The sequence below is a fragment of the Rana temporaria genome, chromosome 6, assembly GCF_905171775.1.
Source record: "Rana temporaria chromosome 6, aRanTem1.1, whole genome shotgun sequence".
NCBI classification, from domain to species: Eukaryota; Metazoa; Chordata; class Amphibia; order Anura; family Ranidae; genus Rana; species Rana temporaria.
The window spans coordinates 223,024,233-223,041,142 of record NC_053494.1 but is presented as its reverse complement, the minus strand read 5'-3'; the positions used below and the strand labels follow the sequence as shown (position 1 = coordinate 223,041,142).

At 48.8% G+C, this 16,910-nt stretch overlaps 1 protein-coding gene across 1 annotated transcript in view; it reads left to right on the top strand.

Annotated features, from left to right (window-relative positions):
* Window positions 1-829: 829 nt before the first annotated feature.
* Window positions 830-16,910, top strand: part of LOC120944313 (protein mono-ADP-ribosyltransferase PARP9-like) — a 31,717-nt gene continuing 15,636 nt past the window's right edge. Inside the window, exons 1-3 of the mRNA XM_040358348.1 lie at window positions 830-880; window positions 3,132-4,086; window positions 12,939-13,005. Coding sequence (XP_040214282.1) covers window positions 3,133-4,086; window positions 12,939-13,005 — 1,021 coding nt within the window. The 5' untranslated portion in view covers window positions 830-880; window position 3,132. The remainder of the gene's footprint in view (window positions 881-3,131; window positions 4,087-12,938; window positions 13,006-16,910) is intronic.

Genomic DNA, 16,910 nt, shown 5'->3' with positions numbered 1-16,910 from the left:
ACTCCTCTCTCTCCTCCCTGTGCCAGGCTGTCCTCCTCTCTGTGCCAGGCTGTCCTCCTCTCTGTGCCAGGCTATCCTCCTCTCTATCCTCTCTGTGCCAGGCTGTCCTCCTCTCTATCCTCTCTGTGCCAGGCTGCCCTCCTCTCTATCCTCCCTGTGCCAGGCTGTCCTCCTCTCTATCCTCTCTGTGCCAGGCTGCCCTCCTCTCTATCCTCCCTGTGCCAGGCTGCCCTCCTCTCTCTCCTCTCTGTGCCAGGCTGTCCTCCTCTCTATCCTCTCTGTGCCAGGCTTCCCCCCTCTCTATCCTCTCTGTGCCAGGCTGCCCTACTCTCTATCCTCTTTGTACCAGGCTGCCCTCCTCTCTATCCCCTCTGTGCCAGGCTGCCCTCCTCTCTATCCCCTCTGTGCCAGGCTGTCCTCCTCTCTATCCCCTCTGTGCCAGGCTGTCCTCCTCTCTATCCTCTCTGTGCCAGGCTGTCCTCCTCTCTGTCCTCTCTGTGCCAGGCTGTCCTCCTCTCTCTCCTCTCTGTGCCAGGCTGCCCTCCTCTCTATCCTCTCTGTGCCAGGCTGCCCTCCTCTCTATCCTCTCTGTGCCAGGCTGTCCTCCTCTCTGTCCTCTCTGTGCCAGGCTGCCCTCCTCTCTATCCTCTCTGTGCCAGGCTGTCCTCCTCTCTGTGCCAGGCTGCCCTCCTCTCTATCCTCTCTGTGCCAGGCTGTCCTCCTCTCTATCCTCTGTGCCAGGCTGCCCTCCTCTCTATCGCGTGACTTTACTTTCTATTTCCAGTAAAGGGCGGGGTCGGGTTGGAGGAGGAGAACAGAAACAGAAAGTAAATTCCTCCTTTAAATCACCTGAACTTCCTGCACACCCGGCCTGAGCACGGTGAGTGACCCTTTACCCCCTCCCCCACCCTAAAATCTCCCTGACCCCCCCCCCCCCCTCAGAGTACAGACCCCCCTGAGCCCCTCCCCCTCCCCCGGGATCTCTGGGTGTCTCTCCGATACATTCTATTACTTTGTATATAATACAGGAAATGTGGGGATGTTTTTGTTTCTAAAGTTTTATAATATTTTTATATAAACATCCCAGAGAGGAACTTCTATTATTATTATTATTATTATTATTATTATTATTATTATTATTATTATAATGAAAGTGGAGTTCCACCCCAAAAAAAACAAAAAAAAAAAACACCAACATCCTGCAAAAAACATGAAAAAAAAAAATGGAAAAAAAAAAAAGGTTTTACTCACCAGAAAGGGCGGTTGCTATGCGGAGGTTCCTAATCTGCCTCTTCCCATACCGCGGCAGGTCTTCTTCCTTGTCCTCCTCGGATGAATACGGACAGGCGGTCCATTTTATCTGATCTCCCCATAGAGGCTCTGACAGGTCCGTCTCTGCACAGTGAGCGGAGACAGACACTCATCTTCCTGCTCAGCGGGGGATCAGTCGATCCATCCCATGCTAAGTTTTTACCCTGTTGGGTAATAAAAGCGCAGAAAAGACGCCAGTTGTGTGGACATTGACTTTATTACAACTCTCATCCAGTACCCTAGACGGCGAGAAGACAGAGGTAACGTGCCACCCAAATCAAACCAGCAGTTCCTTTGGGGGTAGTGCTTCATGTGGCCCTCGCACCTCTCCTGCAGCTCCAGCCCTCCCCTGGTCTTCCTCCAGACCCTAAGGGCTCTTTCACACGTCCGTTCCGTTCGTCCGTTTTTTGGACGGCAATGCTTCCCTACGGAACGGACGAAAAACGGACGTTAGCGAATGATCCGTTTACCATCCGATCCGCTAACATCCGTTTTTCATCAAAATATGTAAAAAGCCCCAAAAAAAAAAAAAAAAAAAAGGATGGAAAAACGGATGGAAAAACTGATGAAAAAACGGACGAAAAACGGACGAAAAACGGACGAAAAACGGACGAAAAACTGATGGAAAAACAGATCAACTGATGAAAAAAAAACTGATCTAAAAAACTGAGCTGACGTGTGAAAGAGCCCTTAGGGCTCTTTCACACGGAGCGGACCGTTTATGGGTCCGCTCCGTGTGTCTCCGTCAGCTCAGCGGGGGTCCCCGCTCAGCTGTCGGCGGATAGGGCGGTCCCCGCACACAGTGCAGGGACCGCCCTGTCTCTGCTCCGCTGTCCCCTATGGGGAACCTGATGCAGACGGACCATGTGTCCGTCTGCATCAGTTCCGCTCCGCCGAACGGAAGAAAAATAGGGTTTCTTCCGTTCGGAAAAGCGGATCCCGACTGACGCGGACGCTAGCGGATGCTCCATCCGCTAACGGACGCGTTCCCATAGGGATTCATTACAAGTCCGTTAACGGACTTGTAATGAGCGGACGAATGGTCCGCTAGTGTGAAAGGACCCTTACTTTCTGCTTTCAAGCAATGCATCCAGCTTCTTCCCAGCAGCAGCATAAGGAAAGGGGGGGTGCACTGTGATGTAAGGGAGAGTGGAGGGGACTCAACTTCTGATGGTGGGGGGCTCTTGACATCTAATGTAGGGGGAGGGGATGCTCTGAACATCTAATCTTACAGATACAAGCGGCCCTTTTGAGGGCAATCATAATGCTGATGCGGCCCACCATGAAATTGAGTTTGACCCCCCTGGTGTAGAGGTTAGGTTAGAACTATATGGAGCTCTATAACATTACGACCAGTATGTAAGGTCCGAGCGTCTAGTGGCTTCTCTCTTTGATCATGTGTCTCGGCTCAAATTATCTTACTAACACTCTCGGAATCTATCCGAACCACCTGAGGGGCCTATTCGTAGAAGCCCTGTATTGCCCAATTCTGACTTCTTGGGACGGCAACCTGGAGGTCAGGACCGACCCAAATAGTCGGCACCAAAATCCAGATCCCCGACCCTAAAGGGCTCAGACAAGAGAAGAGGTAAGAGGGGAAAGAAGGAGGAGTGGGGATCACCGATTCTTTATGTGTTTCACCCTTCAGTATTGTAAGGTCATCAAATGCAAACTCTTCCACCATCACTCCGTGTTATATATAAAACTCTCCGGACCGTTCTCGGGGGTTCTCAGGGTTCTCGGGGGTTCTCTGGGTTCTCGGGGGTTCTCGGCCCCCAGAGGTGGGAGACTCTAATGACTCTCTGTGTTTTTTCTTTCAGAATGATGGATTGTTCCCGGAGGATCAATCTTCCAGAATCCACTTACTTCCATCTTCTCGGGTGTAAGGAGGAGATCACTGACCTCTTCCTCAGGAAATTCCGTTGTGTGGTGGAGTTGAGCGGTCCTGAACCCAACAGATCTCACCCGGCATCAGTCAAGGCTGAAAAGGTTTATGAGAAGAGAACCTCGTTGGGCCCGGTGGTCAGTGTATGGAGGGGCGACCTCACCAAGCTGGACGCCGATGTTGTGGTGAATAGCGCTAATGAAGACCTGGATCATGCCGGGGGGTTGGCCCGTGCTTTGGTGGAAGCCGGAGGACCAATCATTGAAAAGGACAGCAAAGATTACATTAAGGCGAATGGAAGGATAAAAACCGGAGAGTACGCAGTCACACGTCCCGGAAATCTCCCCTGTAAGTGTCTCCTTCATGTTGTGGGTCCGGTGTGGTTCAAAGAAGCTGCCAAGAGATGTGATGATGAGCTTAGCGAAAGCATCAAGAATGTGCTGAGATATGTGAATCAGCACAAGGACATCAAATCTGTGGCCATCCCAGCCGTGAGCTCCGGGATCTTCGGGTTTCCTGTCCAACGCTGTGCAGATATTATCGTGAATATGATTCACTCATTCTGCTTCACTGTGAAAGAGACCCATGTAAAGGAAATCCGACTGGTGAACAACAATGACCCGGCTATCCAAGCCATGAAGTCGGCCTGTGAAAGCTCTTTTGGTCCAAGTGAGGACCTCAGTGGAGCCACATCAGGTCCACCTGACCAACAACGGCCAACGACCCGCAGCATGACCGCCAACTTACAACCCTCACCAACAACGTCCAGCTATAAGCAAGCTCTTATGCAACCCTCAGCACACAGACCCTCTACAGAGAAGTCACAGCCAATCACCATTGATAGTTTAACCCTTCACCTGAAACATGGGCGGCTGATACAGGACCAGAAGGTAAGTCCATCGTATGTCTCTTTCCATTCATCTCCGTAGATAAGGAATTCCGGCATACATACTACTACGTAGAAGAAACATTTCCGTGTTGTCTCAATTTTATTTAACTCAGAACATTTTTTCATCTGCAATTCTTTTCTGGAGTGCGATGATTGGCTCTGAGGTTTTCATCCTATGCATTAAGGTGAAAAAACACCTTGCACTCTCTGGCCCCCCCGAGCCCCCGGTTTCCTTACCTGAGCCCCGAATCTCCTTGGGCGCGATCCCGCGTCATTTCCCCCCCAGCTCTTGTGGGCTCTTCATTGGATGATTGATAGCAGCGCATCCATTGGCTCCCGCTGCTGTCAATCAAATCAATGACACGGCGCGCCGGGGGGCGGGGCCAAGTGATACAGTCGGCGGCTATGGCCCACAACCTAACCCCCTTGGGAGAGTGTTTCCCAGAGGGGGGTTAGCTCTTGCGGGAGGAGCCGAGACAGCCGCTGTTGGACCCCAGAAGAGGAGGATCGGGGCCACTCTGTGCAAAACGAACTGCACAGTGGAGGTAAGTATCACATGTTTGTTATTTAAAAAAATAAAAATAATCCTTTACAGCCACTTTAAGTTTAAATCTGCTAAATACATTGCAGGTGCTTCCAAACCAAGGTGTGCAAAGTCTTCAGTTTATTTCCTTTAGAAAGCAGCTGGGACTCTTGTTTTCTGTGTGGAAGCAGTGGTCTCTCTGCAAAGGTCTCATGCATCCCTTGCTGTGTCATACCTACAGCCCTTTAACCCCTTCCCGACCGCCGCATGTATATATACGTCGGCAGAATGGCACGTACAGGCACATGGGCGTACCTGTACGTCCCTGCCTTCTAGCGGGTGGGGGGTCCGATCGGGAAGCCCCCCCCCCCCGCTACATGCGGCGGTCGGATACCCGTGGGGAGCGATCCGGGACGACGGCGCGGCTATTCGTTTATAGCCGATCCGTCGCGATCGCTCCCCGGAGCTGAAGAACGGGGAGAGTCGTATGTAAACACGGCTTCCCCGTGCTTCACTATGGCGGCACATCGATCGAGTCATCCCTTTTATAGGGAGACTCGATCGATGATGTCACACCTACAGCCACACCCCCCCTACAGTTGTAAACACACACACATTGATCCCTAAATGTTACAGCGCCCCCTGTGGTTAACTCCCAAACTGCAACTGTCATTTTCACAGTAAACAGTGCAATTTAAATGCATTTTTTGCTGTGAAAATGACAATGGTCCCAAAAATGTGTCAAAATTGTCCGAAGTGTCCGCCATAATGTCGCAGTCACGAAAAAAATCGCTGATCGCCGCCATTAGTAGTAAAAAAAAAAAAATTTATAAAAATGCAATAAAACTATCCCCTATTTTGTAAACGCTATAAATTTTGCGCAAACCAATCGATAAACGCTTATTGCGATTTTTTTTTTACCAAAAATATGTAGAAGAATACGTATCGGCCTAAACTGAGAAAAAAAAACGTTTTTTTATATATTTTTGGGGAATATTTATTATAGCAAAAAGTAAAAAATATTGCATTTTTTTCAAAATTGTCGCTCTATTTTTGTTTATAGCGCAACAACTAAAAACCGCAGAGGTGATCAAATACCACCAAAAGAAAGCTCTATTTGTGGGGAAAAAAAGGACGTCAATTTTGTTTGGGAGCCATGTCGCACGACCGCGCAATTGTCTGTTAAAGCGACGCAGTGCCGAATTGTAAAAACCCCTTGGGTCATGTAGCAGCATATTGGTCCGGTCCTTAAGTGGTTAATTATTAGGTTTTGTTGATTGGATATCACTGGCTCTGACTCAGCGGGGCTCATGTCAGACCTCTGCAAAAAGACTACTGCTTCCACAAAGACTGCAAGGGTCCTTCTGATTCTAAATGGCGCTTAAAATGCACCTTACCAATGGACGTGCGTGGCAGAGCAGTGCAACGCATGACAGCTCACTAATGTGCATTGTGGTGTGCTGCCTGAAGTAGTACATGCAACTTTTCTGGTGTTTTAACCACTTCAGCCCCGGAGGATTTGGCTGCCCAATGACCGGGGCCACTTTTTGCGATTCGGCACTGCGTCGCTTTAACAGACAATTGCGCGGTCGTGCGACGTGGCTCCCAAACAAAACTGGCGTCCTTTTTTCCCACAAATAGAGATTTCTTTTGGTGGTATTTGATCACCTCTGCGGTTTTTATTTTTGCGCTATAAACAAAAATAGAGCGACAATTTAGAAAATAAATAAATATCCACAATTTAAAAAAAAAAAAAACATTTTTTTCCTCAGTTTAGTCCGATACGTATTCTTCTACCTATTTTAGGTAAAAAAAAAAAATCGCAATTAGCGTTTATTGATTGGTTTGCGTAAAAGTTATAGCGTCTACAAAATAGGGGATTAAATTCATGGCATTTTTATAGTTTTTTTTACTAGTAATGGCGGCGATCAGTGATTTTTTTCGTGACCTCGACATTATGGACACTTTTGATGTTATTTTGGGACCATTGTCATTTATACAGCGATCAGAGCTATAAATATGCACTGATTACTGTATAAATGTGACTGGCAGTGAAGGGGTTAACCACTAGGGGATGGGGAAGGGGTTAAGTGTGTCCTAGGGAGTGATTGTAACTGTGTGGGGGTGTGGCTTACTGTGACACAACACTGATCGCTGCTCTCGATGACAGGGCACAAACGATCAGTGTCCTGTCACTAGGCAGAACAGGGAGAGGCCTTGGCCCGGATTCACAGACAATGGCGCACATTTATGCTGCCGTAGCGCATCTCCTGTACGCTACGCCGACGCAGCGCAAAGAGGCAAGCATGGAATTCACAAAGCACTTCCTCCCAAACCTGCGCTGGGTTTCCAAGGCGCAAGTCGGCGTAAGTGGAAGTGGGCGGGAGCCATGCTAATGAGGCGTGACCCCATGCAAACGATGGGCCGAGCGCCAGACAGATACGTATCACCAATTGCGCATGCGCGTGGATGTGGACGCATCCTTCTGCGCATGCTCAGAACCACGTCGAAACAACTACCTAAGATACGCCGGATCACTGCCTACGGCGTTAACGTAATCTACGCCTAGTCATATTCACGTCCAATGTAAAATACGCCGGCTTGTGTTCCCTGGTGCAGCCCTTTGCATGGATGCTGCTGGGTTGCACCACCTTTATGGGGCTTAACTTTACGCCGGACGTACGACTTACACGCACATCGCGTAGCCTGCGTCGGACGATTGTACGATCGTGAATCGCCGTATCTCCCTCATTTGCATATTTGAATAGAAAATCAATGGGAGTGCCACATGCGTCCAGCGTAAATATGCGCCCACGCTACGCCAGCGTAGGCAAGTTATGTCGGCCGGAGGAAGCCTATTTTTAGGTGTATCTTAGTTCTGTGGGCACGGCGCAGAGATACGACGGTGCATATTTGCACTTACGCGGCGTATCTCGAGATACGCCGGTGCAAGTGCTTTGTGAATCTGGGCCCTTGTTTTTCAAAGGCATCCGTGACACGATCCCGGGATTTTCGGATTTCGGAATTTCGGAATTTCCGAAAAAAATAAAATGAAACAAAAACAAACAACTTTTTTTGTCAGTGCGCATGTCTAATTGATATTAATATCCCAACTAAAGAATTAGACAATTTATATCACAAACATTTCCAATCCCCATCTCCATATTTATATAATTAAAGTGGAGGTTCCATCAAAAAAACAATTTTGCTTTAAACTGTAGCTTACGACTAAAAAAGAAAAAAAAATTTTTTTTTTTTTTTTTTACTCATCTGGAAATGCCTGTTGCTATGCGGTTCCATGAAATCTGCCTTTGAAACCACCTAGGATTCTGACATCATCTCCCTCTAATGCTCCTGGGAAATGTGTGTCATAATTTCCCAGGATGCAGTGCGCTGTCCAATTATCACTCCCCATCCAAGACTTCCAGTAAGTTAGGGCCAGATTCACAGTGGAGATACGCCGTCGTATCTCTGTTTCTATCTATGCGGCGGATTCATAGAATCAGTTCCGCATAGATATCCAGAAGATCCGACAGGTGTAATAGTTTTACACTGTCGGATCTTAGGATGCAATACCGCGGCCGCCGCTGGGGGGAGTTTGCGTCGTAAACCAGCGTCGGGTATGCAAATTAGGAGTTACGGCGGATCCACAACGGTTTTTCGCGTTCGCTACGTCGCCGCTAGTCTAGTTTCCCGTTGCAAAGTTACACTTTTTTTTTGGTGCCCTAACTTTAGTCAGCAATCGTATTGCTGTCTAAAGTATGGCCGTCGTTCCCGCGTCGAAATTTAAAAATCAACGTCGTTTGTGTAAGCCGTCCGGGAATACGGAAGTACGCTACGCGCGTCGCCGTTCAAAAAAATGACGTCAACGCGCGCAAAGCACGGCGGGAGTTCGGAAACGGAGCATGCGCGGTAGGTCCGGTAGGAGCCCGCCGGCGTAGGTTTTCATCGCAAGTGCTTGGTGAATCAGGCACTTGCGATGAAAAATTGCGGCGGTGTAACGTATCTAGGATACGTTACGCCGCCGCGATTCTACGTGAATCTGGCCCTAAGTGCCTGTAGGCTTCACAATGCCCACAAGCAAAATGACAACGGTGTAGACATAGTTTTATAAACGATCTTTTTTGAATATCTATGCGGATCGGCGGCGGATTATAAAATAGTAAGTGACCAGATTTATATTATTAAAACGTAGGATGAAAGGACATACATTTAAAAAATGCTAATTGTGGTTGGAACCCCGCTTTAAATCCAAGATAAAAGAAGAGCCCTTGACACATTGCTGTCTACTGACACAGAAAAGTCCTTGAGATGGTCCAAAGCAAAATTCCTATTATATAGCAACAATGAGAGAAATAATTTAAGGGTCATAATTAATAATTAGGTCTACACCAGGGGTGCCCAACCAGTGGCCGGGGGCCACATGTGGCCCGCGGAGCCCTTTGATGTGGCCCGCGGAGCCCTTTGATGTGGCCCGCGGATCCCTCTGATGTGGCCCACGGATCCCTTTGATGTGGCCCGCGGATCCCTCTGATGTGGCCCGCTGATCCCTCTGATGTGGCCCGCGGATCCCTCTGATGTGGCCCGCTGATCCCTCTGATGTGGCCCACGGATCCCTCTGATGTGGCCCGCTGATCCCTCTGATGTGGCCCACGGATCCCTCTGATGTGGCCCACGGATCCCTCTGATGTGGCCCGCGGATCCCTCTGATGTGGCCCGCGGATCCCTCTGATGTGGCCCGCGGAGCCCTCTGATGTGGCTCGCTGATCCCTCTGATGTGGCCCGCGGAGCCCTCTGATGTGGCTCGCTGATCCCTCTGATGTGGCCCGTGGATCCCTCTGATGTGGCCCGCTGATCCCTCTGATGTGGCCCGCTGATCCCTCTGATGTGGCCCACGGATCCCTCTGATGTGGCCCACGGATCCCTTTGATGTGGCCCGCGGATCCCTCTGATGTGGCCCGCGGATCCCTCTGATGTGGCCCGCTGATCCCTCTGATGTGGCCCACGGATCCCTCTGATGTGGCCCGCTGATCCCTCTGATGTGGCCCACGGATCCCTCTGATGTGGCCCGCGGATCCCTCTGATGTGGCCCGCGGATCCCTCTGATGTGGCCCGCGGAGCCCTCTGATGTGGCTCGCTGATCCCTCTGATGTGGCCCGTGGATCCCTCTGATGTGGCCCGCTGATCCCTCTGATGTGGCCCGCGGATCCCTCTGATGTGGCCCACGGATCCCTTTGATGTGGCCCACGGATCCCTTTGATGTGGCCCGCGGATCCCTCTGATGTGGCCCGCGGATCCCTCTGATGTGGCCCGCTGATCCCTCTGATGTGGCCCGCGGATCCCTCTGATGTGGCCCGCGGATCCCTCTGATGTGGCCCGCGGAGCCCTCTGATGTGGCTCGCTGATCCCTCTGATGTGGCCCGTGGATCCCTCTGATGTGGCCCGTGGATCCCTCTGATGTGGCCCGCTGATCCCTCTGATGTGGCCCACGGATCCCTCTGATGTGGCCCACGGATCCCTTTGATGTGGCCCGCGGATCCCTCTGATGTGGCCCGCTGATCCCTCTGATGTGGCCCGCGGATCCCTTTGATGTGGCCCGCGGATCCCTCTGATGTGGCCCGCGGATCCTTCTGATGTGGCCCGCTGATCCCTCTGATGTGGCCCGCGGATCCCTTTGATGTGGCCCGCGGATCCCTCTGATGTGGCCCGCGGATCCCTCTGATGTAGCCGGCGACCTCCCGCTCTGGGACGGAATACTGTTATTAAAGGTTAGTTTTATTACTAAAATCAAAGTGTATATACTCTACGGGCATATATCCCCCTCTGCAGGGGTTACTGGGCGGCTTTAAACTGACCCTGGGTTACCTGCACTGAGCCATAGACTTCTGTTATCTCGCTATCTGCGAGCAGGGCTTTTTTTTCTCAGACAATAGGTGCAGGAACTCCCCTTTTCCACGTCACCCCTTTTCTCCGCCCCTAACCACCTCCCAGTACCGCCCCTTTTAGACAATATCGAACCAAGTATCATTTTGTGGTGCTAAGTAATTTGTATGGAATTTGGTAATGATATCAAGAAAAACAGTAAAATAGAACCCCTGCCGCCAGCAACAATAGATCCCCCAAACAACAATGGACCACCCACAACAAAAACCTCCCCCCCCCCCAGCAACAATAGACTCCCGACAGCATCAACAGATCTCCGCACAGCCAGCATTAATAGACTCTCTGGCTGCCATCAACAATAGACCCCTCCCCCAACAGTAGATCTCTTTCAGAAACGACTGACCCCCAGCAACAACATAAGACCCCCCCAGCAACAATAGGTCCCCCACCAGCAACAATAGACCCCCCCTGCAAAAATAGATCCCCAGCTAGTGAGCATCAACACCCTGCAGCACACCCCAGCACCCCTTGCCATTACATACAATCAGTCCAGAAGGTGCCGGTGTCCTGTCGGGCTGGTTCCTCCATCGATATGGTTCCTGCCTCGACTGTGCAGGCGCAGTATGAGGCCACAGAAATCTCCGAGCCTCAACAGCTGATTGTCAGCTTGACGGGCTCGCTCCCGCTGCCTGATGCCTGCTTATACATGCCGCTCTTTACAGCAAGGGGCGGATGTGATATTGAGCAGTGCATTTTTGATTGGTTATCCACGCCGCTCTAAAAAAAAAAAAGGACTGCTCAGTATCACATCCGCCCCTTGCTGTAAAGAGCGGCGTGGATAACCGATCAAAGAAACACTGGTCAATACCACATTCCGCCCATTGCTGGCCCTTGCTGTGTAGAGCGGCGTGTGATGAACAGCTGTTCCCGCTCGGAGTTTTCCGTCGGCTCGGATTGCGCCTGTGCACTCTGGAGGGAACCATATCGATGGTAGGAACCAGCTCGCCAGAACACCGGAACTGCGTTCCCCCACGTTCCCGCTAAAAAAAAGCCCTGCCTGCGAGTTTGGTGAGCTTTCTGAAAGTGCACCAAACCTGCAGAATATAATAGAAGTCTATTGCAAAGTGCAGGAAAGCCGAACGTACACTGCGTTGCCCCTGCGGTGCGGGTAAACCGCAGCGCATCCATGTGAAAGCAGCCTCGGGCCCCTTTCACACGGTCAGTCTGACCCAATTGGACCCTCCATTCACCTCTAAGGAGTGGCAGATGAAAACCGACTTGTGTCCATTTACACCCGCCTACCTCCAATCCAATCCGCAGAGAAAATAAAAGAGTAGAGTGGGCTGTGTCCGTGCATATACAGAGCAGACACGGACCTGCCACCCGCCCGCTCCGCTCATTGTGGCCCGCGACCGCTTACCAAGTCGCTTAAGTGGCCCTCGCTCTTCTAAAGGTTGGGCACCCCTGGTTTACACTGATAACCTGAAAACACATTTCTAAATAATCTTTCTTCATAACTTTCAGCCAAAATGAATATTATTTAGTCTGTAGAAAAGTTATAGAGGGCCATATTCTTGTACATATCCGGCAGCGTAACGTATGTCCTTTACGTTACTCCGCCGCAAGTTTAACAAGCAAGTGCCTGATTCCCAAACCACTTACCTGTAAACTTGCGGCGGCGTCGCGTAAAGTCCACCCGCGCAAGCACTCCTAATTCAAATGATCGTGGTAGGGGGCGTGGATCATTTAAATTAGGCGCGCTCCCGCGCCGATCGTAATGCGCATGCTCCGTCGGGTAAATTACCCGACTTGCATTGCGCTAAATGACGTCTCACGGACGTCATTTGTTTTGACGGTAACGTAAATGGCGTCCAGCGCCATTCACGGACGACTTACGCAAACGACGTTAAATTTTCAAATTTTGACGCGGGAACGACGGCCATACTTAACATTGAGTACGCCACCTAGGGGGCATGTTTATCTTTACGCCGCGTATCGCTTACGGAAACGACGTAAAATCACTACGACGGGCAAGCGTACGTTCGAGAATCCGCGTGACTAGTCATTTGCATATTCTACGCTGACCGCAAAGGAAACGCCACCTAGCGGTCAACGTAGATATTGCACCCTAAGATACGACGGCGCTGGCCGTCGTATCTTAGGCATGTTTAAGTGTATCTCAGTTTGAGAATACACTTAAACATAGGACGGCCTTAGATTCGGAGTTACGTCGGAGTATCTACTGATACGCCGGCGTAATTCTACGAGAATATGGCCCAGAGTCCACAATCTATGGGGTATACAGTATATCATTTTATTTTGGAATGAGGGGGAACATACACTTTAATGATTAGAAAACTGCATTCATTTGTATCTTTTGTCAAACATTCACCTTTTACACAAATAAAGAAAACAGCTTATTTTTATTTTGTGACTTTAATTTGAAGGTTTTTCAAGATCGGTTGAACTTCAGTCGCGCCTCCATGAATACCGGCACCACAGTGGAGGGGAGAGGTGAGAGCTGATTAGAAGATTAATGTGATTTTTTAATAAAAGAGGGGGAACCAATGCGCAAAACCACAACTAACCAAGGGCAATAACGCTAATAATCAACAAATAAATAAAATTGTGGGCAATAATAAAAGCAGCAGCCACTACTAAAAAGTGCTCACGCACCAATCAGCATATGTAAAAGTGGGGCCATTACAACCCCACTTTTACAAATGTGATTTTTACTGCCCTGTAAACAGTTGAAATTTCTGCCGTGCACGGCCAGCTTAAGGAGGACCTGTGGGAGTGGGGAGTGTTCAGTGGTCCCATGCACCCTGCCCCTGGATCTACTCTTGGTCTCCACGGTCTGGGAGGTGTGCCCTAAAGGGCCAACGCAATAATGCATAGTGTTGGATTGGCAGTGTGAAACTGTGAGTGTAAGCTCCTTTGCCAAATGTACAAATTACGCTTATTCCAATACTAGCTCTATAACGGTCATTTACGATTTCCATTCCATCAACCACGACAGCTTATCCGACACTCCACAATCCAGCAGACAGGACCCATTCTATTCCCCAGCAAGACGAGACATACTGCTCTGTTTCTGGTTCCAAAATGAATGGATCTTTAATGGTAAAACTCAGGTTTTTATACAGTTCACAACCAAAAAGCATGTTACAGGAACAATGAAACTCTCCACCCCCAACATCACACAATGGGGCTTCAATACACATTCAGATGGGCTAATTACTAATCATTATCCAGATGGTCTGGCTCTGCAATAAGTGATCCCCATCTGTTACACAAAACACATTCCTTTACTAAACATAATTGACATGCTAATTCACTATACCTGAGAAGTCAGACAATGGGATGAGACAGGGGTGCCCCCCGTCTCCGTTCTTGTTCGTGTTGGCGCTAGAACCATTTCTGGCGATGGAGCGGGGAGATGCGGATATAGGAGGCTTTAAAGTTGGAGAAGAGGAACATAAATTAGCTGCATTCGCAGATGATATATTATTTTATACATCCAATCCCCGAATTACAATGTCTAACCTTTTGAGAGCATTAAATAAATATGGAGACCTTTCCAATTTTAAGATTAATCCGAGTAAATCCAAGATATTAAATATAAATATGAAAGTAAATAAGGAACAGTGTTTACAACAAGAGTTCTCATTTCCATGGAGGAGGACGGAAATAAAATACCTGGGGATTAAATTAACGGCCTCACTGAAGAAAACCTATCAAGCAAATTACATCCCACTATTAGAGGAAGTTAAAATAGAAATAAAGAGAATAGCAGCACGCCCTTTATCATGAATGGGCCGGATTAATGCCCTAAAAATGCTCCCGAAGATCATGTACAAGTATTAGATGCTCCCTATATATATACCCCCAGTGTATTTCACAGTATTAAAAACACTAATTACAAAATTAATATGGTACAATAGGAAACCTAGAATAGTACTGGCAACACTGAAGAAAGCAAAAAGCCAAGGGGGATTAAATGTGCCGGATTTCCAAAAATACTATGAGGCAGTCTTGCTAACATGTTGTCATGGATATGTAGTATGTCTGGCAGCTTACCTTTCTCTCCCTACGGAGCGTGACCTAGGGGACTCCGGGGGCCGTGACCTGGATCCAGTTGCAGCGAAGGCCATCCTCACCACTAGAGACTCTAGTGAATAGCAGCTGGATCTTAGATTCCGCGCCCTGGGGAATCTTGGGCTCAAGCTTCCTGTAGGGTCCCTGTTTGTGCCCCAGTGAACCTCTCCTCCATATCCTCTGTGGTCCATCCGCAGCAGTCAGCTATTGGGTTCACTACCTTGTGGTGCACCCCTGACTCCAACGGGGTGCACTTGTCATCTGGCCACAGGTGACCTGACACACGGGCGGTGGAATGGACGAAACTTAGAAATGAGAAAAGATGGGTTAAAGCAGAGTTCCACCCAAAAGTGGAACTTCCGCTTAATCCACTCCTCGCACCCTTACATGCCACATTTGGCATGTAATTTTTTTGGGGGGGGAGTGGGGGCTTCAGGAGGAGTGGGACTTCCTGTCCCACTTCCTCCTTCCGCCGAGGGGCTGCTAAGGCGTATAGCCTAATCGCCTTTTTGCAGCCCCTCCCTGTAGGCGATCGTCTGGGACACGTGACAGGTCCCAGGCGACCGCCTGTCCAATTGGACGCTCGCGCATGTGCAGTGGGTGCCCACCTGTGAAGCCGAAAGCTGTCACACTTGGAATGAAGACGCCAGCCGGAGAGGGGGGGAGAGGAGCGGACCCCCCGGCCGACGCATCGCTGAAACGTTGAGCAGCTGAGTGTATGTTAATTAAAAGCCAGCAGCTACACTTTTTGTAGCTGCTGACTTTTAATAAACATAAAAAATGACTGGAACACCCCTTTAATATAGAACACACAATGACAAATACACCATTAGGAAGGGAAATATGGACACCACCACAACCCTGGGAGAAAACACACATACACTGACACAGATCGGTGAAAACATGGGACAAGGTGTACAGGAAAAACAAATGGAAATATAACTCACCACAGATAGCACTGAAGGAAAATAATTATTTTGCACTGGGGAAAAATCCGATAGGAGGGAATTGGATTAAAAAAAGAAAATGCACAACTACGGGATATAATACAAGGGGGAAAAATCTACACTATACAAGAGCTAAAAACCAAAATGGATTTGATGGATATAAATGAATGGCGGCACTTCCAACTCAAGCACTTCATAGCAGCGCTTCCCCATCCGTTAAGAGAAGGGGACGACTTAACACCAATAGAGCGATTCTGCACCATTGAAAAAACTTGTGGGGATATATAAAATCCTGATGGAAGTAGAAGAGCTGGAGGTTCCGACATTCATAAAAAACTGGGAGAAGGAATTGGGGAAAAGAGGAAGGAACCAAGAAGTAGAATCTAGAAACTAGTACATGGATCATCAGTAAATAACAGGATGGTGGAAACGAAGTATAAATGTATAACCCGGTGGTATAGAACCCCAGATATTCTAGGGAAGTATCAAATAGGACAAACAACGGAGTGCTGGCGTGGGTGTAAACAAACGGGAACTATGGCCCATATATGATGGGGATGCCCCAAAATAAGGACCTAATGGAAGGAAATATTAAGTTATATTAAGGAGATTACGAATATAGACCTACCTGAGGAACCTTGGACATGTCTATTTCATGGAGTAGATATCCCGATAAAGGAATATAGAAACTCAATGATAATACACATGATGAATGCCGCAAAAAGCCTGATACCGAAGAATTGGAAAGGAGTAGAAAGCCCAAAAATTAGGGAGTGGTTTGGCAAGATAGAAGAGATACGGAATATGGAATACTTAAGACATACGAAGATACTAAAGAGGGTTTTTCTACGAGTGGAAAAAGTTTAAATTAACAAAGAAATATAGCGAAATCAACAGCATGTAGAGAGGAGGTAGAAGAAGGGCTAAGGGGAGAGAGGGTAGCTAGCGGGAAGGGAATAGGTTAGATGGGGGGTAAGAGGGGGTGGGAGGGAAAGGTTAGTAGAAATTAAATATGTCAATGTATATCCCACCTGTATGGGGGAATGTGTTTTTATCATGTTTGTATAAGATAACATTTGATACAATAAAGGGTAAAAAATAAATAAAGCAGGCTCATTAAGGCTCCTTTCACATTAGCGGACCGTTCGTCCGTTCATTACAAGTCCGTTTACGGACTTGTAATTCATCCCTATGGGATCGCGTCCGTTAGCAGAAGGAGCATCCGCTAACGTCCGCAACCATCCGCGTCCGTCAGGATCCGCTTTTGCGGACGGAAGAAACCCTATTTTTCTTCCGTCCAGTGGAACGGATCGGATGAATACGGACACACGGTCCGTCTTCATCCGATTCCCCATAGGGGAGAGCGGAAGAAAG